Source organism: Palaemon carinicauda, chromosome 28, assembly GCF_036898095.1.
Source record: "Palaemon carinicauda isolate YSFRI2023 chromosome 28, ASM3689809v2, whole genome shotgun sequence".
NCBI classification, from domain to species: domain Eukaryota; kingdom Metazoa; phylum Arthropoda; class Malacostraca; order Decapoda; family Palaemonidae; genus Palaemon; species Palaemon carinicauda.
Window position 1 is genome coordinate 29252036 of NC_090752.1, and position 26258 is coordinate 29278293.

General features: G+C 44.3%; 1 protein-coding gene across 1 annotated transcript in view; it reads left to right on the top strand.

Moving 5' to 3' along the window:
• Window positions 1-1175: 1175 nt before the first annotated feature.
• The window catches only part of LOC137621485 (mitochondrial 2-oxoglutarate/malate carrier protein-like), a 48997-nt gene continuing 23914 nt past the window's right edge, over window positions 1176-26258 (top strand). Inside the window, exons 1-2 of the mRNA XM_068351818.1 lie at window positions 1176-1329; window positions 15169-15393. Coding sequence (XP_068207919.1) covers window positions 1265-1329; window positions 15169-15393 — 290 coding nt within the window. The 5' untranslated portion in view covers window positions 1176-1264. The remainder of the gene's footprint in view (window positions 1330-15168; window positions 15394-26258) is intronic.

Sequence of the window (26258 nt, forward strand, 5' to 3'; positions counted from 1 at the left end):
TAATCTCAGATTCAGTAACATAACACTAAAGAAGGTGGCGCATAAGTTAGTAAAGGGAGTAGTTAAAATGCATGCACATAGTAGTTAAGTAGTTCAATTGGTTATCAGTTATTAAGTAATTTAGCAACGATTTTTAATTGGTTAAGTTTGAGCAGAAACTGGGATAATCGCATCAAGTTCTGTCAATTAGAAGTAGCCAACTGCTTGTTTATACAATAAGCTTAGATTATGGAGCTATATCTGTGGTATTCGGGGCATTCTATCCAATTGGAATTATTTGATATCTTCGTGTAAATCTTGTTTCCTTTCGATTTCCTAAATATGTGTAGAAATGCTTATATATTTTTTTTATCTGAATGGTTATATTTGATGATTTTCAAACCCCAAGTTACCCTTTTGGAACGTCTGTACCTGAAACTTCGGTATGGATAAAGCGATGATACAGTAATAAACTAAATTTCTCATTTTTTCGTCTTTGCAAGGTCTCGAAAATGAACCACATTACATGGAGATTATAGCAAACCAGAGGTAGGCCTATTATTATTATTATTATTATTATTATTAATATTATTATTATTATTATTATTATCATTATTATTATTATTATTATTATTATTGCTTGCTAAGCTACAACTCGGGGTGGAAAAGCAGGATGCTATTAACACAAAGGCTCCAACAGGGAAAATAGCCCAATGAGGAAAGGAAACATGGAAATTTGAGAAGTAATTAACAATTGAAATAAAATATTTCGAGAACAGTAACAACATTAAAATAAACATTTCATATATAAACTGTAAAAAACTTTAACAAAATAAGAGGAAGAGAAATAAGATAGAATAGTGTGCCCGAGTGTACCCTAAAGCAACAGAACCCTACCAGAAATTCTATTCATAGAAAATGATAGTTGATTGACTTTGAAAGTTTCTTTTATCTCTGAAACCTCTCAAAATTGACTATATTGTCTACAAATTTTAGTATTTCTCATATTAATATGACGAGCTTCTCGTAGGGAAGAATTCACGAACACCTGTTCAAAGTCACTGCTTTTTTCTTTACAAATTTATATACTAATAATCCGAAGCATTTTGAAATATATCTGCCTACATATTACGTTATAACAAGTATTTTTGATGTAGCAGAAAATCAGGCGACGATAAAGGAAAATTTGCAGAATAGAAAGGTTATTCCGAAGCTCTCTTTGGAAACAAGAAGAAGAACGTGCGAGTAGTGGGCTGGCCGCAGACGGTTTTCATTGGTGTAAATAATGTCAGGACCACAAAAATCAACTATTCCCAATGGAATTAAATTCCTATTTGGTGGTATGGCAGGGTAAGCTATGAATGTCCAGTTTATCAGTATTCAACAAGAATTGCATATTAGGCAACGTTTTATTCTTAAGTACCTAGTATTTATTGTCGCCTTGTTCTTGCTACCAATGGTTCCAAGACCATACCTGGCCGGTATTTTTGACCGGCTTTCTTTATCTTTGACATATTTATGCTAACTTTGTTAAACTCGAATTTAAGGTTTTGATAGTTGATGGGTTCCTATTTGAAGGGAGACTAGGCCGATATCCGTGGGGCTATCTGGTTTAAGCCATAGTAGCGTAGGTGGTACGACACGGAACATTTCTAATGGGAAAAACAGCTTTTCCTACAGTAAAAAGTGTGCTTTCAATTAATTTGACCTTTATTTCCACTGCAAATTAGCCGTTCTACTGTTATGGGCCACTCCCCTTCCTGACAGACAGGTGGGAACATGGGACGTTGGGTGTGTGAAAATGGGAGAAAAGGTGATTATTTAACACTTTCGAGATTATATCGAGATTATAAAAGACCACATATTACGTTTAACTATTGTACACGATGTAGATTATGCAAAATCTATAATGGCTCTTGTTTCGCCGCTGGCTTGCTTTGCACGCCAGAAAACAAAAGTACCAAGCTCATGTGTACTGGTAAGCGGTAATGTTGAGCTGCACACGCTAACATTAGCAACGCTAAGTATAATGGTTCTTGTTCTGCCATTGACTCGATAATTAGCATATTTTTTTCATTGGTTTATTATACATCCAAGAAGGTATGTATAGAGAAGAAAAGCCTTGTTTTACCCTTATATACCATTTCCCCAGTATGTTTTCCCCACCTAAAACCCCCGAGTTCCCACTGGGGATCCCCCATTATCGGCAGATATAGATATATATATATATATATATATTTCTGAAACTATTCATTTATGACAGGAACCAGGGTCATTTTCGAAGATAACGGACCTTTTTTACAGAAAAAAAATTACCCTGTAGTAAACTACAATAGAACCGTAAAATCTACTCGTAAAGTTTACGAAACAATGCAAATGAAAATGATAGCCTGCATACATAAGATTTAAGTATATTTAAGGTTTAACATAAGTATTTACAGTATTATACAAGATATCCCGAAATACTCACGGCGCACCAAAACTGATTAATAATATACATGTTCTTATGAAGAAGAAGATCTTGAGTTGACTTCACAAACTTCTATGCGGCGAGGGACATACGAGGTTGCTTAGTTTGTTATAAAAAGTTGATATGAAGAATACAGCTGATGTTGAACAGATTAATTTTTGAAATTCCATATCTTCAAGATATTATATTGTAAGTTCAATAATAAATTCCAGGTCACAGTGGATGTAGCGGAAATGTCTCCATTCACAAGCAGTGTTTGTCAGGTCTTCTCTCTCTCTCACTCGTCACCTTTCCTTAATATATGAGGGATCATTACTCCCGAATGTTTCTGATGGACTAGAAGTTCCCAGGACTAGTATTTCGCAAAATGACGCCACGAACCCACTCTAAAATCATATTTTATAACTCGCGCCCGTCAGAGGGCTGGCACCGAAGCAGTATCTAGAACTCTCGTCCCGGAAAACAACAGTATTTCAGTCAAATTATATTACCATATATAAAGAAATGAATTATTTTATCTTTACATTAACGTTTATGAAATAAAATGGAATTTTTATTTCTACATCAACGTAATCACATCGTATTATTTTTAAATCGTATGTAAATAATAAGCCCTTTTCACAAGTTTTATTCTACATAAGTTTAGTATACATATAACACCACAGAACCTAACGAACCCACCTAACCTAACCTAGTAGTTCCTAGGTCATAGACATAGCCGAAGGGAAAGCCCCCCAGACCCCCTTTTCCAGGTCACAAACAAAGTAAATCATAATAAATTCTTACAGTATGATTAACTAAATTGCAATTAAATCCTTACATTATGATGAAATAAAATCGCAAATAATTCATTACCTTTTGATTGACAACTTTTTTGGGGAGAGGGGGGGGGGGGGGGGCAATCTTTACAGAAATGATGCCGTAGAAAATGTGCTGGTCTTCCCTAAAAGCTAAGTCAGAATCGGAGTTAGGACACTTTTACCTTTGGGTGATAACACAATGAGCTTTTAAAATATTATTCACTTTACCAGTACCGCTATAGCATCGAAATAGCCAAAAGAGCAAGTCATTACACTTTAGTAAGTTAGGCTCCATAATGCCCACCTGACACGTATCACCTACAAAGGAACTGAATCGTTGTCCTAAGAAAACGGGGTATGTCACAACTGTTTACGTCATACTTGAGCATACACACATGCCCAAATATGATAAACTTCATTATATGGTAGGGGAAGGAAGTAGGTGTGCAGGAAGTATAAACTCGTAATCGCATAACAACTAGGAGGGCTTGTGTGCAGGAAATGTAAATGTGTAATTGCACAACAGACCATGCACAAACGGGAGCAGAAACGTCCAACTTCTGAAATGTAAACAAAAGAGTAAAATAAATATTAAATGGGAAGAGGATTCCCCATTTTGTGCAATTTTTTATGGATTTATTATGCGTCCCAGAGAATAATGTAGAGAGAAGAAAAGGTTAGTTTCACCATTATTGATTCGCCAGTAAATTTTCCCCACCCAAAACCCCTGTATCCCCCCTGGATGGCCCCCTTAACCATAGGATATATTAGGGTATATCTTATTAAGTGTTTATTTTGGACGGAAATATAGGGTGTTTTTGAAGAAAATGGGAGTTTTTCTATATTTAACCCAAATTTTTTATCAGTAAAGTTTATCCCTTGAAGTTCTATAATAATGCCTCCTAGGTTCAGCTTCTATCCTCATGATACTTAGTCCAGGGTTGTTATTACCTTATTTATGGTAAGTAAATTTGATTAGGTTATGTTTGTGGTGTGCTTATCAGGTTCCATGGTGTCTAATGTCCTCACAGGTCCCACCATTGGGAAGCACAAAATCTATAAACCTGGTTGCATAGTCCCACTTCATTACAGGTGATATTAGGGAATAATAGAACTATAATTTTTATGTATGATACTTTAATTTCTAGTGAAACTGGAATTCACTACTGTTTAAGAAAGGGACAATTGACTGCTATATTTTTTGTATGGCAATGGAAGACCGGGCCATAATAACATGCATATGGCATAATAACATGTATATCAATCAACTAAAATGTGAACACTTCATTGTTCCCATACTAGCAAACCTTCCGTTATTTATGTGCGATATTCTTTCAGCGGCAGTTGGAGGTAGCTATTAGACTTTAATTGCGAGATGGCAACCCTGCCTAACTGCTTAGCTGGTAGGCTGAAGGGTACCCAGCCGCCCCTATATATACTCTCACAGTGGTGAGAGACGTCACTTTTCTTTTGGCTCAGTAGAGATCGGACTTATCCGCTCTCCTGACTGTCATTGGACTTTTTAATTTTTTGCTTTCTCTTTGCAGGTGTGCGTGTCTTCTTTTGCAATTGTCTTCACCATGCGAACGTGTCCAGGGCGAGAGGATGCCGCGTGCGGGACCTTCATATCGTTGTTAGAGACCGACCCGCCCACGCAGTGTCCTACATGCCGAGTGCATCGTTGCGAGCAGGGCAGGGTTCGCCCTGCGCAGAGTGTAGGGAGTAGTCTGCCTCCCAGTGGAAGAAGTTTGGGTGGCGTAGGAAGAAGACTTAAGTGTGAGCATTCTCCTTCAAGGGTGAGCGGTGAGCGTTCTTCTTCTTGCACCCTCAAATATCTCTCAAAAGCTTCTTTTCGCGTGTGCTCTCACAAGAGACATTTGAGCAGGAGCACAGATTGCTTATCTTTTAGGCAACCCCGGGGTACTGTTGAGGGTGTTTGTTGCTTTCCCTGGAGGAGCAACTTCTCCAGCCGCTGGCGAGCCTTTTTTCCCTTTCAGATCTGCTGCAGGTGTGGTCGTCCATAGGGATTTCAGGACCCCCTTCGAAGGAGGAGCTGCTGCTCCTTCTTCAGCGTAGTGCCACGAGGGATCCTTCTCCAGAGCAGTCGACATCTCAGGCTCTGGAGTTGTGCGAGGTCCATCTGTCTCCTTCCCCGGGCATTTCCAAGTGTGGACGAGGTGATCGCGTTTGTCTCTCCAATGACCCCTGCTGACAACGAACCCTCTCCATCCTAGGACATTATCGTCCCTTAACCCTTAACCCTCTGTTTCTTCCCACATGAACCCTCAGGTTGCAGGAACTTCTTCCCCTGATTGCCGTTCACGACGATCGGAAGATCTTAATTATCGTTGGTCATCAGGATCAGAGCGTTCTTCGCCTAGTAGGCGCTCACGAGATCGTAGGTCTCAACGCTCTCTTCACGAGTGTCGCGATTGCGTGCAAAGTCTAGATCTAGGTCGAGACGTTCTCGTTCTAGATCGTCACGATCTACATCACAAGGACGGTACTCGTGCTCGCGAGGACGACGATCACGAGGGTGGTGTTTGCGCTCGCTAGGGTATCGTTTGCGAGGTAGGCACTTGCGGTGTTCACGCCGTTTTCGAACGAAAGCTAGACACTCGTGTTCACGAACATCATGATCACGAATCGCGTGTTCCTGATCAAGTAGTAGACATTCCTCGTCTAGAGGTAAAGGTAGGCGTACGCGCAGTCTATCAGCCCGTCGCCCCTCAACCAGACCTTCCAAATGACCTCTGATCGAACCTGATGGTGACCTTGACTACTCCTCAGACAGGCATCCAGCTAAACCCTCGGTGCCTTTCACAGCATGGGGAGTTTTAGCGAAGCGTTCGCTTACGCGAAGCTTGGAAATGCATACTGCTGTTACGCGTTCTCCTTGTGGAGTATTTTTTACTCGGAGACCTCCTCTACCCACTTTGTCGGACGTAGGTGCTCCTCTGGGGCAGCAGGAAGGCGCTAGACCTTCCTCTTCCTCTGTGGCTCCTGTTGCGAGCACTTCTGCTTGCGAATCGTGTCCGTCTACGTGTAAAGTTCGTGATATTACACATGAAACTTGCGATTTCACGAGCAAATCTGCGAATTTCGCAATCAATTCACGAGTAGTTGTGTCGCAATTTTGAGGGAGTGCGGATCCAATCCAGCGCCTTCCGCCTTCCTCTCGCCCTTCTGCGTCTTCCACCTCTAGCGAAAGACTGACACCCTTCCCAGAATGGTTCAAGGAGCGTTCTAATAGGTTTGCAAATGAGCCTATTAGTCCAGATCTTCCTCCGCGTCCAAAGGAGCGTGTTCCTCTGCCTCAGAGGTTATCTCCTCTGTTGACTGGCAATCCTTCCGGAGTTTCACCCAAAGGTCACACTTCTAGGGACCTCCAGGGTGTACCTAGTGATTCAGGGCTTCCCCCATATGCATCAACTTTCATGACCACTAACCTGAAGACTCTGAAGGAGGCACTGCCACTGCCACAACCCCCGACTGGTACAGAAAGGGCAACCCCTAGAATTCCTCTGGAACCCTTGTCAGTTGCGAGTCAAGACCCCAGAAGGAGGTCGACAGCATGACAAAGCTCGCAGATCACCTCCACCCCAGTCGTGTGCTGAAGGCCATGCCACTTCTGACTCTTATATGGCTAACTGGCGTGAAAGTAAATTAAGTCATTACAAAGAAGCAGAAGATACGGATGAGAGGCGTAACTCCACCTCACGCTGACTTCATCCATCTAAGGATGAGTAGGGATATAGGCTTGCCCAGGGAGATCGCGATCCATCCCTTTAACCCTCAAGACATGGGGTAGTGCCTCCAATCAGCGTCCGGTTTGTGTTCTTCCAAAGGAGGAGCCTCTAGCTTCTACTGCCAAGGTTTCGTCTAAGTACTCGAAGACCTTGCAGGTTCCCCCTTCTAAGACTGTGGAAGAACGTCCTGTGCTTAGGGAACCGAAGGACACGAAGATGAAACTTGATAACGCCGCTTCACGGGAACCTAGGGAGGCTGAGGCACTGACGCGGTCCCGGGTGGTGGATCCATCCACGGTTTCATTTGACGACCCTGACCTACCCCAGGCTCTGGACACGAGCCTGGAGGTTGACGACTCCTTAGACTCGGAGGATGAGAATCTTCCAAAGGCGGCCAGTCCGAACTATCATTCTGAACAGGAGAGACGTGAGTCGGAGCATACCTCTTGGCAGGTCGTCGCCTGTATGAGGGCCATCAACAGGCTGTCCACTCCTGGTTCCACCATCCAAGGAGGGAAGGATATGGTTCTCAACGAAATTTTCGAGACCCAGAAGTCTTCCAGGTCCAGTGCGGCTTTGCCCTGGTCCAAAGATCTGACAGCGGCTAAAGGAACAGCTGGAACTTCTAGTTCCTTTAGGTTAGGTTTCTCCTCTCAGTCTCTTCCACTTCCTTTTGTGATACAGAAGAAGTATTATGAGATCAAAGGGGAACCTCATTCCACCATGACCCTCGGCCCTTCGGTAGAGTCCCTAACGAAGGGAGTTTCCACTCAAACCCTCTCCTCTCTGAAGGCCTCACTATCAGCAGTTGAACTCCTTAACATAGAGAGAGGCACGATGTACACCATGCAGGCTGCTTCGTGGTGGGATCTATGGTTAGGATCCTTGGGCTTCATGGTTTGCTCCCACGATCTGTCGAAGGAGTCGGCCAGGAAGACAGAGTCTTTCCTGTTGTTATGTACCCGGACTCATGAGTTTCTGTCGCACCACGTTGTCAGCCTATGGGTGAATTCTATACTCGAGAGAAAGAATACAGTCATTGGTTGGTTCCACTAGCAGTTGCTGAAAGTGGAATTCTCTTGGTTGAGGAGTTCCACCCTCAAGGGTTCTTCACTCTTTGTTGCGGGAGAGATAGAGAGGGCTGCTGAGCGATGGAGGAAATCTTCCAACGATTCTCTCCTGCATAGGGCCATGACATCTCGGTCCTATGGTAGACCCTCCCAGTCTTCCTGGCCTCAGCAAGCACCTTCCTCTACTCGCCAGTCAACTTTCAGGTCCGCGGGACCTTCCAAGGTGTCTAAGTGACCCTTTCAGTCCAAGGGACAGAAAGGGTCCAAGTCCTTCAGAGGAAGAAAGGGAGGTGGCTGAGGTGGTCTCCCTCTGTAGGAATGGCATTCCTCATAACCCACCACCTGTGGGAAGATACCTACAGCGCTGCTGTCAGAGGTGGCAGCTTCACGGGATAGATCCCTGGACGGTCGATGTGATCGCTCTAGGGTATCGCATCCCGTTCATGCAGTCTCTCCCTCCTCTGACTCGGGATCCACTGCAACTAGGCTTCTATACGAAAGGATCCGCAAAGGAGCTGGCCCTCAGGGCCAAAGTCCAGATCATGCTGCAGAAGGTTGCTCTCCAAGAGGTGGTAGACAGGTCTCCAGTCTTTTCCAGTCTTAATTTTTCTGGTAAAAAAGGCAACTGTAGGCTGGTGATCAGTCATCGATCTCTCCCCTGTAACAAGTTTGTTCAACACTCAGTTCAGAATGGAGATAGCAGACACAGTCATCCAAGTGGTACATCCAAGGGACCACGTGCACACTGGATCTGAAGGACGCATACTTCCAGATCCCAATACATCCGTCTTCAAGGAAGTATCTAAGAATCATACACGAAGGAAAGGCTTATCAGTCATACCAGTTCAAGGCAAGGTTCTATCCTTCGATCTCGCCACAGCTCCTCTGGTATTTAATAGTGTGTTCGCCCTAGTGTCATCTTGGGCTCACAGGAATGGCATCCATCTTTTCAGATATCTGGACGACTGGCTGATCCTAGCAGACTTGGAGACAACCCTTCTTTGCCACAGAGACATGCTTCTCGAGTTTCGTCAGGATCTGGGGATCCTGGTAAATCACGAGAAGTCATCACTGCAACCCTCACAGAGACTGGTGTACCTCGGAATGATCATAGACACTATCGTATAGAAAGTCTTCCCATCAGACGAAAGAGTACACAGCCTGAAGGAAGTGGCTGCACCCTTGCTCAGGAAAGTAGTTCTTCCAGCCTCTCATTGGTTGTCTGTTAGGCCACCTAACCTCTCTCATCCGTCTTGTTCCAAACGGCCGCCTCAGGATAAGATTCCTGCATTGGTAGCTGAAGTCCGTGTGGAACCAACACTTCAACCCACTGGACACCCGAGTTCCCATAACTCAGGATAAGGTGACGGATTTGAGTTGGTGGATGGTAGACGAAAACTTTTGACGGAGCCAGAATCTTCTCGTTCCCCCTCCGGATTTGATGCTCTTCACAGATGCATCAAAAGAAGAGTGGGGGCCCACCTGCTGCACCATATGATCTCTGGCCTTTGGTCAGAGTCAGAAAGGTACCAGCACAAATCTTCTAGAGATGAGAGCAGCCTACCGGGCTCTTCATCAGTTCCAACAGTTGCTGGGAGGTCACTCTGTAGTGTTGATGAGTGACAACACCACAGTAGTGGCTTACATAAACAAACAGGGCGGTACCTTTCCGCTACCTCTATGTCATCTTGCAGTAAAGATCCTCAGATAGTCAGAAGAACATCCGGTGGTTCTATCAGCTCGATTCTTTCCTGGCAAAAGGAATGTGCTCGCGGACAACCTGAGCAAAGTGACTCGGATATTAGGCTCCGAATAGTCTTTGAATGGTCTTTGAATCGTCAGATAGCTAACAAAGTCCTCTTTGGCAAGATGCATTCCAACAACGGTGGGACAACATTGATGTGTACGCCTTTCCCCCGTTATGTCTATGCGAAGACAGCTCAACAAGACCAGAGTGTTAAAAGATCTAATGATGACCCATGTAGCTCCAACATGGCATCATGCAGAGTGGTTTCCAGACCTTCTGCAACTTCTAGTAGATATACCGAGAGAACTTCCTCCGCGACCAGATCTACTCAAACAGCCACACGCTAACATCTTCCACAAGACCGTGCAGTCGCGTCGACTTCATGCGTGGAGACTATCCCGCGTCTCCTCTCTCAGAAGGGCTTTTTGCTACAAGCTGCTGAATGGAGAGTATTCTCCAGGCAAAATGGAGAGTATTCTGTGCTTGGTATCGTGGAAGAAATACTGTACAGTATCTCTCCACTCAATGCCCCTATTCCAGTAATAGCGGAGTTCCTTGTATGCCTTCGGGAGGAAAAGCTTCTTTCAGTGTCGGAGGTGAAAGGCTATCGCTCGGCCTTAAGCCTAGCCTCTAAGCTGAAAGGAATGGATATTTCCTCATCGTTGGAGCTTTCTTTAATCACACGGAGTTGTGAGATCACTTGCCTCCAGTCAGACATTAGGCCTCCTACTTGGAACATGGTTCGCGTCTTGAGATCCTTAAAAGGACCTCCCTGCGGAACATTACGCCATATAACTGACTGAAATCTCACTGTAAAGACGGCGTTCCTGCTTGCTTTAGCCTCGGCAAAAAGAGTCGGTGAACTGCATGGCCTTTAGTATGACATTGCTCATTCAAGGGGATGGAAGGAAGTAACACTCAGGTTTGTCCCTGAGGTTATTGCCAAGACTCAAAATGCAAGGGTGCTGGACCATAGATTCGGGGCCTTTCAGATTGCAATGTCCCAGATCAGTTGCTACTATGCCCAGTGAGGAGTTTGAGATACTATCTTAAAGGCACTGCAGCAACACAGCCCAGACTAACATCACTGTTTGTTAGCTCAGGGAGAGTAAAGAGGAGGATCACCAAGAACACGGTTTCCTCCTGGATTTGCCAAGTACAGTAATTGAAAGAGCCTTGGATCCCGATCTTCCTCAGGCTCGTCGACCTAGCACCCATGATGTCAGGGGAATCGGCACTTCCCTGGCAGTCAAATGCAACTTCTGCGTGTTGCAGGTTCTTCAAGCGGGCATGTGGAAGAGACAGACCACCTTCACAGCCCATTATTTAAAAGACGTGACCCACAGGAGACTCGATACATTCACTGTCGGTCCTGTGGTGGCTGCTCAACTAGTGGTTTAGGATACCTCAGGCTCCTTGATGGACAAGTAGCAGTTGCGTGAGGGCATTTGATACCCGGGTTAAGACTGGGATGAATGAGAAGAATGTCTGGCTTTCCTTTCTTCATCTTCCCCTCTCTTGGGGTACAGCACCATGGGTCCCTCTGCTGGTAATTATCACTTTCCTTTCGTAGCCTGGTATAAGTTATAAAATTTTTATACTGTCCACATCCCCATTGCTTTCTGCGAGGGAGCAATGGGATAAGTCTTATTTTCCTATATAAACTCAGAAGTGTAACGCTACCACCAGCTGCCGCTGAAAGAACATCCACATAGTAACTCCAGGTTCGTCTTAGTTAAGGAAAAATACAAATTATCCCTGAATTTGTCATATTGGGACCACCTCAAGCATCAGATACCTTACTGGAGTTGCCATGGTCAGAACTAGCTCATGAGACCTTGAACATAGTGGATTCTCAGATTTTCAGAACTCAAAACTTACTGCAGTTTACCAGGTTGAGCAAAATCATGCCTCCAGCACTCTCTCCACAGATAAGATTTTACGTGCCCGAGGGTGCCAACCTGTCTCTTCTCTATAGTCCTGCAGTTTCTGTGTTGATGGTACAGTCTTCTTAGCTCTTGATTCTAGTGCTATGGATACCTCTTGCATACCCAGCCTCCAGGTGGCTGCCTGGTTTGTTCAAACTGCTTTGTCACTACTACTCAGGATTTGTCAGATGCTGAGACATTGGTGAAGATCAGCAATTTGGTTCTGTGTGGTGTGAAGGTAGTGGCCTTTATTAGCTGTGACAAGACCTTCTGTCTTTGCCTCAGTTTCAGGATAGACTTTGAAGAAAGCTCTTGCTGCCTCCAAAGACTGATCAGAACCTACAGCTGCTTCGCCCTCTAAGAAAGGTGCAGACAGTGCTCCACCTTTTCATACCCAACATGGCCAAATCAGGAAGGGAGATATTGGACACACTACTGTCATTGGCAGTCTCCTTCTCCAGGTGGGGGAGGGAGGATGCCTGTTATGTCCTTGGGCATTGGGTCAATGACATGGAGGAGAGCAGTAGGCATAGAAGTCCTTCGGCATAGATACCGCCTACTCCTCATAGATCTTCCTCCCCTCACTTGTACTTGGCATTGCAGAATTACCCTCTGATATTGTTGAAACCTTTGGCCTTAGAGGTAATGGTGAAAATGATGTAGGAAAAGTGAGCTTAGGGTCGTTCAACGCAGTTTTCCAGCCAACTCTACCTGGTAGTGAAGTTGGGCGTGGCCTGGAGACCAGCTACCAACCTCTCACCACTAAAGTTAGTTTATCAAACTCAGTTCAGCATGGAGATGGCAAGTATTATGCAATATGCCATCAGGAAGGAAGACTTCATGCTTTCGATGGATTAAAATGATGCATATTTTCAAATACTATACACGTTCGTCAGTCCTATAGAAAATACTACCACTTTGTCCTTGTGGGAGTAGCGTATTCATTCAAAAGCCCTTTTTTTTCGGATTGTCCACTGCTCCCACAAGTGTACACGTGAGTGTTCACACTGGTCTCAGCTCAACTGGAGATATCTTGGGGAGTAACTGATTCTGTCCTCTTCCAAGAGGCAATTGCTTCAGGATTCAGACCGTCTACTCTCTTTTTATTGTGGTCTTGTATCATGATGAATTGGCAAAGTCAAATCTCACGCTCAAGTAGAAGATGAAGTACCTGAGGGTGATTAAGACATGGCAGCGGTGTTAGCCTTTCCATTAGACGATCACATCAGCAGCTCTGGAGAGGTAGTTCTCCCGTTCCTCTTCAAGCAAGAACTCCCTGCGATGTTGTTGCAGTGGCTTTTGGGACATCTTTACTTGATTGAGAAACTCGTTTCACACGGGCGTCTCTTCATCGCTTCAGCTGTGTTTGGAGCATCACTGGTCGGTAGTCAATGATCTCCTCATCCCTCTTGTTCTAGTGTCGCTGGATATATGGAACAATCTTTGCTGTGGGCCGAATGGCAAAAACCCCTCCAGTGGAGTTCCACTCATCTTCCCACATCCGAGGTCCTTCTTTTGTTGAAAGCGTCCAAGGTGTGGTGAGGCATGCACCTGATGGACCAAGTTGCTTCTGGTATGTTGTTTTCAGAAGAAAAACTTTGCTTATTAACCTTTTGGGAATAGGTGCAGTGTTCCTCGCTCTGAAAGCTTTCCAACACGGTTTAGTAGGACAATCGGTAGCATTGATAAATGATATCACTATAGTCATAGCATATGACAGCAAGCAAGGGGAGAGTGTCTCATGCAGTCTTTACAATGCTCTACAGCTGTCAGCAAGATTCACTTCAGGCAAAAGAACTGTTCTAGCAGACATCCTCAGTCGCCAGGGTCCGAGAAGCTTCAGTCCCCCATTCCAGATTTTTGGGTGGCATTTGAAGACACTTTTTAACACCCTTGAGAGAGTTTGGAATCTTACACTTTTCTTGCCTTCTACCTGATTCACCAATTAATCAACAGATTGTTGACATCAAATCCCTGGATGATCATGGCAGCATTCATGTGGTCCGTACACCATATACAGTAACAGAGTATCCAGATCTGCAGATTGTTTTTGTCGAGATAACTATCTTGATGGCCCATTCTTTTCTGTTAGCCCCACTTTCAGAAGTCCTATCAGTCGGTGGAGTCCTTTGCACTTCATGGCTTTGGAGAGGCACTGTTCAGGAGATGTCTGGATACCTAAGAAGGTTCTATTAAGCTGTCTACCAGAGAAAGTGAGCCATTTTCTGTGATTGGTGTTGTAGAAGGGATACCTCTCTGGTCAGAGCCATTTTGCAAGTAATAGCTGGTTTTCTTTTATTTATTTTACTGGAAAAGCTCCTAATAGTCTCTATTGTGAAAGGGTATCATTCAGCCCTGAGCCAGGTTTTCAGACATATGGCCTTAAACCTTTCCTCCTCAAGGGAATAGCCTGTGTCTATGAGGATTTTCAAGCAGTCTTGCCGCCCTGAGACTAAAGGGATCCAGAGTGAGATGTAACCTGTGTTCTCAGATATCATGTGTGCCACATATGAGCCTTTGAGAGGTGTCGGACAGATATCTGATTCTCAAGACTCTTCCTGTTATCCTTGGCTTCTCATATATCACAAGTCGTCATTCTAAAGGATGTAGGGAAATCACCTTTACTTTTGTTCCCTTTCTTTGGGACCAAGACCCAGAACCCAGCTGTCCATGATACTTGGTTTGATTCCATCTCCATCACTTCTCTTCAAAGGCATCCAGAGGGAATCAGGATGACTTGCTTCTCTGTCCTGAGAGTGATGTACGGCACTACCTCAAGAACACTTTGAGCTTTGTGCCCGAGTACTAGAGAAACTATTAGCCCCAGCAGGCCCAAAATCACTATCATGCTGGCTATATGAGGCCATCAGGCTAGCTTATCCTTCAACCAATGAAGGGATTGAAGACCCATCATGGCCAAGGACTTATTAAGTCAGGGGTATCGGCTTCACCCTATTTTTCATGGAGAACAAGTCAATGGTGCAGGTTTTGAAGCATACTCACAAGTCCTTGGGTATCTTTACTCTTTTTTACTTTTGTGGCTGCTTAACAAGTTCTATAGCCAGCCTAGCTTCCTCACTGGACAAGAAACATTTCTTAAGGAAACAAACTTAGTGTCTTTTAGGTTTTGCTTCCCTTCTCAACCACCTTGCAACTCTTATGCCTAAGATTAATAGTGCGAGTCTTGGTGACGGACAGGGGGCCAGGGCTTGCCCTTTACCTGCCGGTAGTTATAACTAAATGGCTGTTCCAGCTTCTCTTGAATTCTTACTCCTATTAAAGAACTCGGTAATGTATAGATAGGAAACAAAAATTCCTGTTATAATATTGTATTTTTTGTACTGTATCCTGTATGTTAATGTTTGAAGGTGATTTAATCTTGGAGTGTGTTACAAGAGGTCTAATGCACATCTTTTCTTTTACAGAATGGGGGCTACCTGCTTTGTCCAGCCTCTTGACCTTGTTAAGAACAGAATGCAGGTAGCTACAAGCAAAGAGCACAAAACAAGTCTTCATGTATTAAAACATGTCATAAAATCAGAAGGAGTTACAGCCTTATACTCTGGTCTGTCTGCTGGCTTACTCCGCCAAGCTACATACACTACAACTCGCCTTGGTATATATACATGGCTCTTTGAAAAGGCTTCAGGGTAAGACAGGCTTGTTAGTTGCCTATTATTGAGTATCATTCATCATTGAAATATTGATACGTATAGATTAACTGCTAACAAAATTCCTTGTGCTACGTATTTTTTATGAATTCTTTATTAATTGTTTATCTTGAGCTATATATCTTTGTCTTTTTGCTTCTATTTCACTTCTTAAAGAAATACAATAATTCTTTGAGAAAGCCATATGAGAGTCAAGAAATATGATGTTCAGTTTTCCTAACTTACAAATTTCCAGGTTTCTTAGTTGGTAGGTCATATATTTCCTTGAAGCCAGTAGAATAATGAATATGATTTTAAACTAAAAGCCTTTATTTCCATACTTCTGAATAAAACAAGCTATTGTGTGGAAGTGTCAACTTGATAACATCTAAATCAAAACGGTAAAGAAAAAATTATTTTCCTGCTGCTGCCAGTGTACCCTCCCTCCTTTAGATTAGCCACCAAAAACTTTCCCCTCAAGTGAGAAAGCCTTAGGCAAGGTTCTAACGTTCAAGGCTATCTCTGTTGCCTTAGTATCAGCGATAAGTTTAGGCCAGTTACATGGTCTCTCTTCCATAATCTTCCACTCTGAGAGGTGCAAGAAACGCATTACTTTTGTGCCAGGGTGCATGGCCATACTCAGAACCTGCCGGGGCATTGCCTCAGGTTCAATCCGTTTTCCATCCCCTCTATGGGATGCTTTTGTGGTCCAGTGAGGGCACTCTGGTTCTATCTGAAGAAGACCAGACAGCTCAGACTTGAGCATCGGCTACTCTTTCTTAGCACTGGCTGAACCTTAAAAGAGGTGTCTAGAACGTGATCCTTTTCAGGCTTCCTGAGTCAATCCGTAATGCTTATGAGGCGCCTGCTGATAGTGTCAAGGTACCATCTAGGATCGGAACTCATGAAGTCAGGAGCTAGGCCTCGCCTTTGCAGGGGTGCGTATGCACCAGACCATCTTCATAGCCTTTATTCTAAAGAAGCACCCACAAGTCCCTTCACTTGGAAGGTGACCTTCAAGACTGCTGCAGGTGCACATAAATACAGGTTTAACACTTGATCTGAAAACAGAGGGAATAGTTCACACAAGCACTGGAGGGAGGTCAGTAACCGATGACCATTCGTCGTCCCGACTAAGAACTGAGTGGCAACGTATACACTAACATCATCTCACCAAAGCATTGGTGGGTCCATGACGGACGCAACAATACAATGTTGCCAGACCCACAAGAATTTTTATATCTGGTTGTAACAACACTTTTACCAGAGCATACCCTTTTAAAATTTGTAGTATTTAAGGGTAATCCACTGTATATGTTCCTGGGTTTCTTTTATGGTCAAATTGTACTAATTTTTTTAGTTGGAGCATAAAATTCTGTTGGCTAGAAGGGAGTTACGAGAGTTATCCGTCCATTCTGGTCTCTGAGGAAGTTGATAGCTGAATCATTGCAATGCAAAAGTATACATGTTTGGGTTCTTTCTATCCTGTAACATCGCATCTACCGTTCTTTCTTAGGGATCTGCTATTGAAGATCAGTTAACATCCACCTTTTTGTTGAACCTTGCTGCAAACTAAGTCCACATTCAACTTTTCCTACCATTCCCACATCTCGTTACACACTAGGAAATGAAAGTACATTTGTTTGGTAAAATTGGACTTATTTTTTTTTTCAAGCTGGTACAGTATTTAATTTCTCCAGAACAAACTGGGGTAATAAAAAGATACTCATCTCTCTCTTATTTAACTCTCCCAGAACAAACTGGGGTAATAAAACCACTCTTCCCTCTCTTATTTAACTTTCCCTAAACAAACTGGGGTAATAAAAACGTACTCTTCCGTCACGTCTGGTCACTGCAGCAGTTGCTTTGCTGAAAGGAAAAGATTCTCTGGCTTGAAAGGTGAGGCAGTGGCGTCGACCAAATAAACTGCCGTGAGCTTCCCTATTACTCACTGCTCCTTCTTAATAAGAACTTTGTATATACTGTTAATAATTCCTGACATTTGATGTGCATGAATTGCTCCGGGGAATTCCATAGACTAGAAAGATGGATTTTATCTAAGGTCACCCTCAACCCAGGTGTGATGTTTCTGAAAATGAAGAAAGAACTAGTAGTGTGTCAAAAGATTTAGACTGACTCCCTTTGTGAGACTTGGAAAGTTTCTCTCTACAGATATTCAAACGTAATTAATAGTTTATTAATACCTCCTTTGGAGAGAGTCCTGTCCCAAGAGTTAAACAGATGAATCTGCAAAGGTTTCATGTGGAGATATCCCAAAGAAACAGACTTCTCCATGGAAATCATATTACCTAGCAGTCTCATCCACGTGGGCTGACTGAGAAACTTCAAATTTGAAAGTTTTGAGCAGCTCTGAGAAGACTGAATTCTCTTCTATGTCATAAAAGGATGGAAAGGAACAAATTAATCTTATCCTCCAATAGGTTTGTATAGTTAGAAAAAATACAAAATATCTACAAATTTTTCATGTTTGTAGCATAGCGTTAGGAACTTATCTGGAATGATATAGATTTTTTTGTTCCATTTACAAATAAATATTTTTCTTTTTTTATGAAGACAGCATTTCATTCCAGTTCCTTATACCTTTGTGTCCCCTTTTCAGCTCCCCATTATATGTTTAGTATTATTTGTTTTCTTTATAAAATCTAACCTGAGATTCAAGCTATTCATGTATACTGCTCATTTTCCCAGAAATGAATCGGCGGTCATGCTACACGTTTATTCAGCAAGCTCAAGGCAAGGGAAGATAAGGAGGAATTAAGGTTCCTGCTGGGTCCCCTTGCCCAGTATGAAATCAAGGGGTGGTGGCCAGTGGCCAGTTCATCCTTGATTGTTTGCCTTTTACCCAGATTTTTGGGTATTCCACCGTCTTATATTTTTGTGTAGTGAACGTTGGAGTGTTGTCGGCATTCGGATTTTAGGCAATTCGGGTGCTACCTCTGGCCACAGTCCGCAAACCACTACACTGTGGTGGCTGCACAACAACTGGTTTTAACACCTCAAGTTCCTTGATGGACACATAGTAGGTGGTTGAAGGCATTGGTTACTCGGTTTTATTATTATTATTATTATTATTATTATTATTATTATTATTATTACTATCCAAGCTACAACCCTAGTTGGAAAAGCAAGATGCTATAAGCCCAGGGGCTCCAACAGGGAAAAATAGCCCAGTGAGGAAAGGAAATAAGGAAATAAATAAATGAAGAGAACAAATTAACAATAAATCATTCTAAAATAAGTAACAATGTCAAAACAGTCATGTCATATATAAACTATTAACGACATCAAAAACAAATACTGTATGTCATAAATAAACTATAAAAAGACTCCTATCCGCCTGGTCAACATTAAAGCATTTGCTCCAACTTTGAACTTTTGAAGTTCTACTGATTCAACCACCTGATTAGGAAGATCATTCCATAACTTGGTAACAGCTGGAATAAAACTTCTAGAGTACTGCGTAGTATTGAGTCTCGTGATGGAGAAGGCCTGGCTATTAGTATTAACTGCTTGCCTAGTATTACGGACAGGATAGAATTGTCCTGGGAGATCTGAATGTAAAGGATGGTCAGAGTTATGAAAAATCTTATGCAACATGCATAATGAACTAATTGAACGACGGTGCCAGAGATTAATATCTAGATCAGGAATAAGAAATTTAATAGACCGTAAGTTTCTGTCCAACAAATTAAGATGAGAATCAGCAGCTGAAGACCAGACAGGAGAACAATACTCAAAACAAGGTAGAATGAAAGAATTAAAACACTTCTTCAGAATAGATTGATCACCGAAAATCTTGAGAGACTTCTCATTAAGCCTATTTTTAAATATTTAACTTAGCCGGTGAATATATAATAGCCGGTGGAGCAGCAGCAATTTATATATTCACCGGGTAAGTATATTCAAAAATTTATTTTATAATTAAAATATAATTTTTAAATATTTAACTTAGCCGGTGAATATATAATAGCTGCTGCTCCAGCGGCTATTATATATTCACCGGGTAAGTATATTCAAGAATTTATTTTATAATTAAAATATCATTTTTTGTGCAATTGAAGAAGACACAGACCTTATATGTTTCTCAAAAGTAAATTTACTGTCGAGAATCACACCTAAAATTTTGAAAGAGTCATACATATTTAAAGAAACATTATCAATACTGAGATCTGGATGTTGAGGAGCCACCGTCCTTGACCTACTTACAATCATACTTTGAGTTTTGTTAGGATTCAACTTCATACCCCATAATTTGCACCATGCACTAATTCTAGCTAAATCTCTATTAAGGGATTCACCAACCCTAGATCTACATTCAGGGGATGGAATTGATGCAAAGAGAGTAGCATCATCTGCATATGCAACAAGCTTGTTTTCTAGGCCAAACCACATGTCATGTGTATATAGTATGAAAAGTAATGGGTCAAGAACACTACCCTGTGGAACACCGGATATCACATTCCTATAATCACTATGGTGCCCATCAACTACAACTCTTTGAGATCTATTACTTAAAAAATCAATAATAATGCTAAGAAACGACCCACCCACTCCCAACTGTTTGAGTTTGAAAACAAGGGCCTTGAGTGAATGATTAAGAAGGACTGGCTCTTTCTTTTCTTCATCCTCCCCTCTCCAGGGACTTCTGCAAAGCTGACCTCAACCAACTGCAGGTAAACCATTGTTCCCTTGTGTAACTTGGTATTGTGTCAATACTGTTACGTCCCCATACCCTATCAAGGGGGGTATTGGGTACGTCTTGGTGACCTCAGATGATGCCTATGACTCAAAAGAACTCTCACCTTGACTGTCACATTGCTAGTATCACAAACACAGCTTGTGTAGGCCGCAGTCCATGAATAATAAGTTTTCAATATTTAACTTAGCCGGTGATTATAATAGCTGCAACTCTGTTGCTCGACAGAAAACTCTAAGGAAAAAATTCGCCAGCGATTGCTATACAGGTTGCGGGTTTGCCCAACAGCGCCATCTGTCGTCCAAGTACCCAGTACTCAATGTAAACAAAGAACTCAATTTTCTCTCTGTCGTGCTACCGGCAAGACCTACTAATTCGCTGTTGCTAACTGGATTTGTTTTCACAACTATTTGGTGAAGTACACTATTCTAGTTTTGAGCTTTCGCTGTGCAGGCTTTCTCTTCAAAAATCCTTGCATTCTTTTTTTGATTACGGATTATTTGTTGATGACTTTGGATAGTTTTTGAATTCCCCTTTGACCAATTCAAAATGGCTGACCCTTCTCAAGTCCCAAAATTTAGGAAGTGTAATGCTAGGGACTGTTCAAGGCGTCTTCCGAAGGCCTCTATCGACCCTCACACTGTTTGTTCCAATTGTCGGGATAAAACCTGTCAATTGGAAGATCGATGTGAGGAGTGCGTTGGGCTTTCGGAATTCGATTTCATCGAATTCCAAAAATATACACGTAGGCTAGAGAGAGATAGACATGCCCCACAACCTATTCCTTCCCCTGTAGTGGTTGCTCCTAACCCCCCTTCTGGCACTCAGGAACCTTCGATGGCTGATATGATGCGTGCCATCCAAGCTCTGGGTGAGAGAGTTGAGTCACTGGCTAGTGACCGTAATCAGCTCATGGCAGATGTCAAGGAGCTGAAGTGTAAAAGTGCAGTGGGAAGTGACAAAGTGAGTGATAGTGTTGTGGATAGTGTTGCGCTTGAGGGTTCGTCTGTTCGTGCCTGTCGTCCTCCTAGTCCGGGACCTCTTGCAAGCTCCCAAGTCCAGGGGAGAAGCAATGTCGTACGACAAATGGGTTCGAGAGGCTTTAATCAGCGAACAGACGTTCCCTCTGTGGTTTCGGGCGTATCTACCTAAGATCGCCCCCACCACACAAAGACGAGAGAGCCCATTTATACCTCGTCTGCGGAAGAGGTTTCTCGCAAGAAACCATGGACCAAGGTCTCACGACCGTTGAAGCGCAAGTCGGTCCCTTCCGCGCAAGTCCAACGGCCCAGTTGTAGCCACTGGGTCAGTTCGGACTCGCTGCAGTCATCCGATGACTGCTCACCTCCTAAGAGAGGTAAAGCGGTACCGCTTCAGACAGTTACACCGTCTGTCGCCGCACCTGCAAGACATGCAGTCGCAGCTCACGTCGCTCATGCAGGACTTTCGTGCGGAGAAGGTTGCTGCCGCACCAGTAGCTAGTGCAGCTCCTTGCCTACAACCACCCACACGTTCGGTTGTGCGTCCTGGGGACGCTGAGGTAACCTTCTCACGCACTCCAGTTGAGAGAGTTCCGCCACCCATGCGTTCCAGTGTGCCCTGCCAGCCGCATGTTGACGTTCAGCGACGCACGGAGCCTTCCGTTGACGTTCGTGAGGTACAACAACCGTCAGAGTTGTTTTGTTTTGACGCGGTGCGTCAACCTCCGCAACCCAGTGTGGTTGCCACTGCTCACCCACATCAGGCTAGACAGTCTGGAGTAGACGCTGTGCGTCCCCGCGCTGCTATGGTTGTTGCCAGCTCACAGACTGGGCAACAGTTCCATGACGTTGCGTCCGGCTCAGTCACGCATGCACCCGTGCGACCGGACTCAGCTAACCAGCCGTTACCTACTCCATTGCCGCTTCCTCCTCAATACTCGGATGATGGACTTTCTGATGATGATGGTGCTGCACACGTAGATGAACCACATTCGGATCTTGACGAGCCTAAGTCTACGCAACCCTCTTTGGACTTTAGGAAGGTTTTAGCTCTGTTCAAAGAGATGTTTCCGGACCAGTTTGTGTCTGTGGCTCCGCGCTCTCCTCCGTCAGAGTTTGTTTTAGGTATGTCGCCCTCCTCGCCTGCCTTTACTAGACTCGTCCTCGCACGCTCGTCCAAGAGAGCTTTACGAGTGATAGGAGAATGGATGCAGTCCAAAAAGTCTAGGGAAGACAGCCTTTACGTTTCCCCCTGCTAGACTCTCTTCTAGATCGAGCGTCTGGTATGCCACGGGAGAAGTTCTCGGCTTGGGAATTCCTGCCTCTGCCCAGGGCGACTTCTCAAGTCTTGTAGACTCTCCCCGCCGGCTAGCCATGAGAAGCTCAAAGATATGTTGGTCATCTTCGGACCTGGACCACCTTTTGAAAGGGATATTTAGAGCCTTCGAAGTCTTCAACTTTTTAGACTGGTGTCTGGGAGCTCTAAGCAGGAAGATCTCTCCGACAGAGAAGGAGACTTCTTTGCTCATCATGTCCTGCATGGACAAGGCCGTACGTGACGGATCTAATGAGCTTGCTGCATCTTTCGTGTCCGGAGTCCTCAAGAAGCGTGAGAACCTTTGCTCTTTCCTGTCAGCTGGAGTTACACCTTGCCAAAGATCCGAACTTCTGTTTGCTCCTCTTTCTAAGTGCCTTTTTCCAGAGGACCTGATTAAGGAGATTGCTGCTTCTTTGATACAGAAGGATACCCATGATCTTGTTGCGTCCTCTGCTCGCAAAGCTACCCCTTTGCCTACCTTGTCAGCGAGACCAAGGATGGACACTCCAGCGTCACGTTTTATTCCGCCCTTTCGTGGCAGAGCCTCCAGCAGAGGAGGTGCTCGTGCCGAAGGGAGACGTGGAAAGAAGAAAGGAACCAAGTCCTTTAAGGGCAGAGTCTGACTGCCAACTTCTTCAGACAGCAGTGGGAGCCAGACTCAAGAACTTCTGGCAGACCTGGGAAAAGAGAGGCGCAGATGCTCAATCTGTGAAGTTGCTCAGAGAAGGGTACAAGATCCCGTTTGTACGAAATCACCCTCTAGCAACGTCCCCCATCGATCTCTCTCCCAGGTACAGAGAGGAAGACAAGAGACGGGCATTGAAACAGGAAGTGTCTCTCTTACTAGAGAAGGGAGCGGTAGTCAAAGTCCTGGACCATCAAACCCCAGGATTCTACAACCGTCTCTTCTTGGTGTCCAAGAAGACAGGAGGGTGGAGGCCGGTGCTAGACGTCAGTGCGCTGAACGTCTTTGTCTCAAAGCAGACGTTCTCCATGGAAACCACAAAGTCGGTTCTAGCAGCGGTCAGAAGGGAAGACTGGATGGTCTCGTTAGACCTAAGGGACGCCTACTTCCACGTCCCCATCCACCCGGACTCCCAACCTTTTCTGAGATTCGTTTACGAAAAGGTTGTCTACCAGTTTCAAGCCCTGTGCTTTGGCCTAAGCACAGCTTCTCTTGTGTTTATGAGGCTGATGAGGAATGTAGCCAAATTCCTTCATTTAGCGGATATCCGAGCCTCCCTCTACTTGGACGACTGGCTTCTCGGAGCTTCTTCCAGTCGTCGCTGTCTGAAGGATCTAAAGTGGACTCTAGATCTGACCAAGGAATTGGGTCTCCTTGTCAATATGGAAAAGTCTCAAGTGGTCCCATCCCAAACTATTGTGTATTTAGGGATGGAGATTCACAGTCTAGCTTTTCGGGCTTTTCCGTCGGCCCCCAGAACAAGCCAAGCCCTGTTATGCATCCAGAACATGCTGAAGAAGGAACGATGTTCAGTCAGGCAGTGGATGAGTCTGATAGGGACGCTATCATCCCTGGAACAGTTCGTAGCATTAGGAAGACTACACCTCCGTCCTCTAATATCGCCTAGCATTTCACTGGAAAAAGGACAAGACGCTAGAAGCGGTCTCGATTCCCATTTCCGAGAAGATGAAGTCTTGCCTGACATGGTGGAAGGACAGTATCAACCTCAGAGAGGGTCTGCCCCTGGCTGTTCAGACTCCCAACCACGTTCTCTTCTCGGACGCATCGGACGTAGGCTGGGGCGCGACATTAGACGGTCGGGAATGCTCGGGAATATGGAACTCGAGTCAAAAGACAATGCATATCAACTGCAATGAGCTACTGGCAGTACATCTGGCCTTGAAAAGCTTCAGGTCTCTCCTTCAAGGCAAAGTGGTGGAGGTGAACTCGGACAACACTACGGCTTTGGCGTACATCTCCAAGCAAGGAGGGACCCACTCACTGACGCTGTACGAGATCACAAGGGACCTCCTCACCTGGTCAAAAGGTCTAAACATCTCGCTACTTACGAGGTTCATCCAAGGCAACTTGAATGTCATGGCAGATTGCCTCAGTCCGAAGGGACAAATTCTTCCAACAGAATGGACCCTCCACAAGGATGTATGCAAGAGTCTTTGGGCCACCTGGGGCCAGCCGACCATAGATCTCTTCGCAACCTCGATGACCAAGAGGCTCCCAATTTATTGCTCACCAATCCCGGACCCAGCAGCAGTTCATATAGATGCCTTTCTCCTAGATTGGTCTCATCTAGATCTATATGCATTCCCTCCGTTCAAGATTGTCAACAAGGTACTGCAGAAGTTCGCCTCTCACGAAGGGACAAGGTTGACGCTAGTTGCTCCCCTCTGGCCCGCGAGAGAATGGTTCACCGAGGTACTTCGATGGCTAGTAGACGTTCCCAGAACACTTCCCCTAAGGGTGGACCTTCTACGTCAGCCACACGTAAAGAAGGTACACCAAGGCCTCCACGCTCTTCGTCTGACTGCCTTCAGACTATCGAAAGACTCTCAAGAGCTAGAGGCTTTTCGAAGGAGGCAGCCAGAGCGATTGCTAGAGCAAGGAGAACATCCACCCTTAGAGTCTACCAATCGAAGTGGAAAGTCTTCCGAAACTGGTGCAAGTCAGTATCAGTATCCTCGACCAGTAACTCAAATAGCTGACTTCCTCTTATATCTGAGGAATGAACGATCTCTTTCAGCTCCCACTATCAAGGGTTACAGAAGCATGTTGGCATCAGTCTTCCGTCACAGAGGCTTAGATCTTTCCAACAATAAAGATCTACAGGACCTCCTTAAGTCTTTTGAGACCACGAAGGAGCGTCGTTTGGTTACACCTGGTTGGAATTTAGACGTGGTACTAAGATTCCTCATGTCAGACAGGTTCGAGCCGCTACAATCAGCCTCCCTGAAAGATCTCACCTTAAAGACTCTTTTCCTGGTTTGCCTAGCCACAGCTAAAAGAGTCAGTGAGATTCATGCCTTCAGCAAGAACATAGGTTTCTCATCTGAAACGGCTACATGTTCTCTACAACTTGGTTTTCTAGCCAAAAACGAGCTACCTTCTCGACCTTGGCCAAAATCGTTCGATATTCCAAGCTTATCGAATATGGTTGGAAATGAACTAGAAAGAGTCTTATGTCCTGTCAGAGCTCTTAAGTTCTATTTAAAACGAACTAAACCTTTAAGAGGCCCGTCTGAAGCTTTATGGTGTTCAGTTAAGAAACCATCTTTGCCTATGTCAAAGAATGCCTTATCCTATTTTATCAGACTGTTAATACGAGAAGCTCATTCCCATCTGAATGAGGAAGACCAAGCTTTGCTGAGGTTAAGGACACATGAAGTTAGAGCTGTCGCAACTTCCGTGGCCTTTAAACAAAATAGATCTCTGCGAAGTATAATGGACGCAACCTATTGGAGAAGCAAGTCAGTGTTCGCGTCTTTTTATCTTAAGGATGTCCAGTCTCTTTACGAGGACTGCTACACTCTGGGACCATTCGTAGCAGCGAGTGCAGTAGTGGGTGAGGGCTCAACCACTACAATTCCCTAATTCCATAACCTTTTTAATCTTTCTCTTGAAATGTTTTTTATTGTTGTTTTTTGGGTTGTCCGGAAGGCTAAGAAGCCTTTCGCATCCTGGTTGATTTGGCGGGTGGTCAAAGTCATTTCTTGAGAAGCGCCTAGATTAGGGGTTTTGATGAGGTCCTGTTGTATGGGTTGCAACCCTTGATACTTCAGATCCTAGGGGTCGATCAGCATCCTGAGAGGATCGCGAGGCTCCGTAAGGAAGACGTACTTAAAAAGGCAGAGTAATTGTTCAAGTCGACTT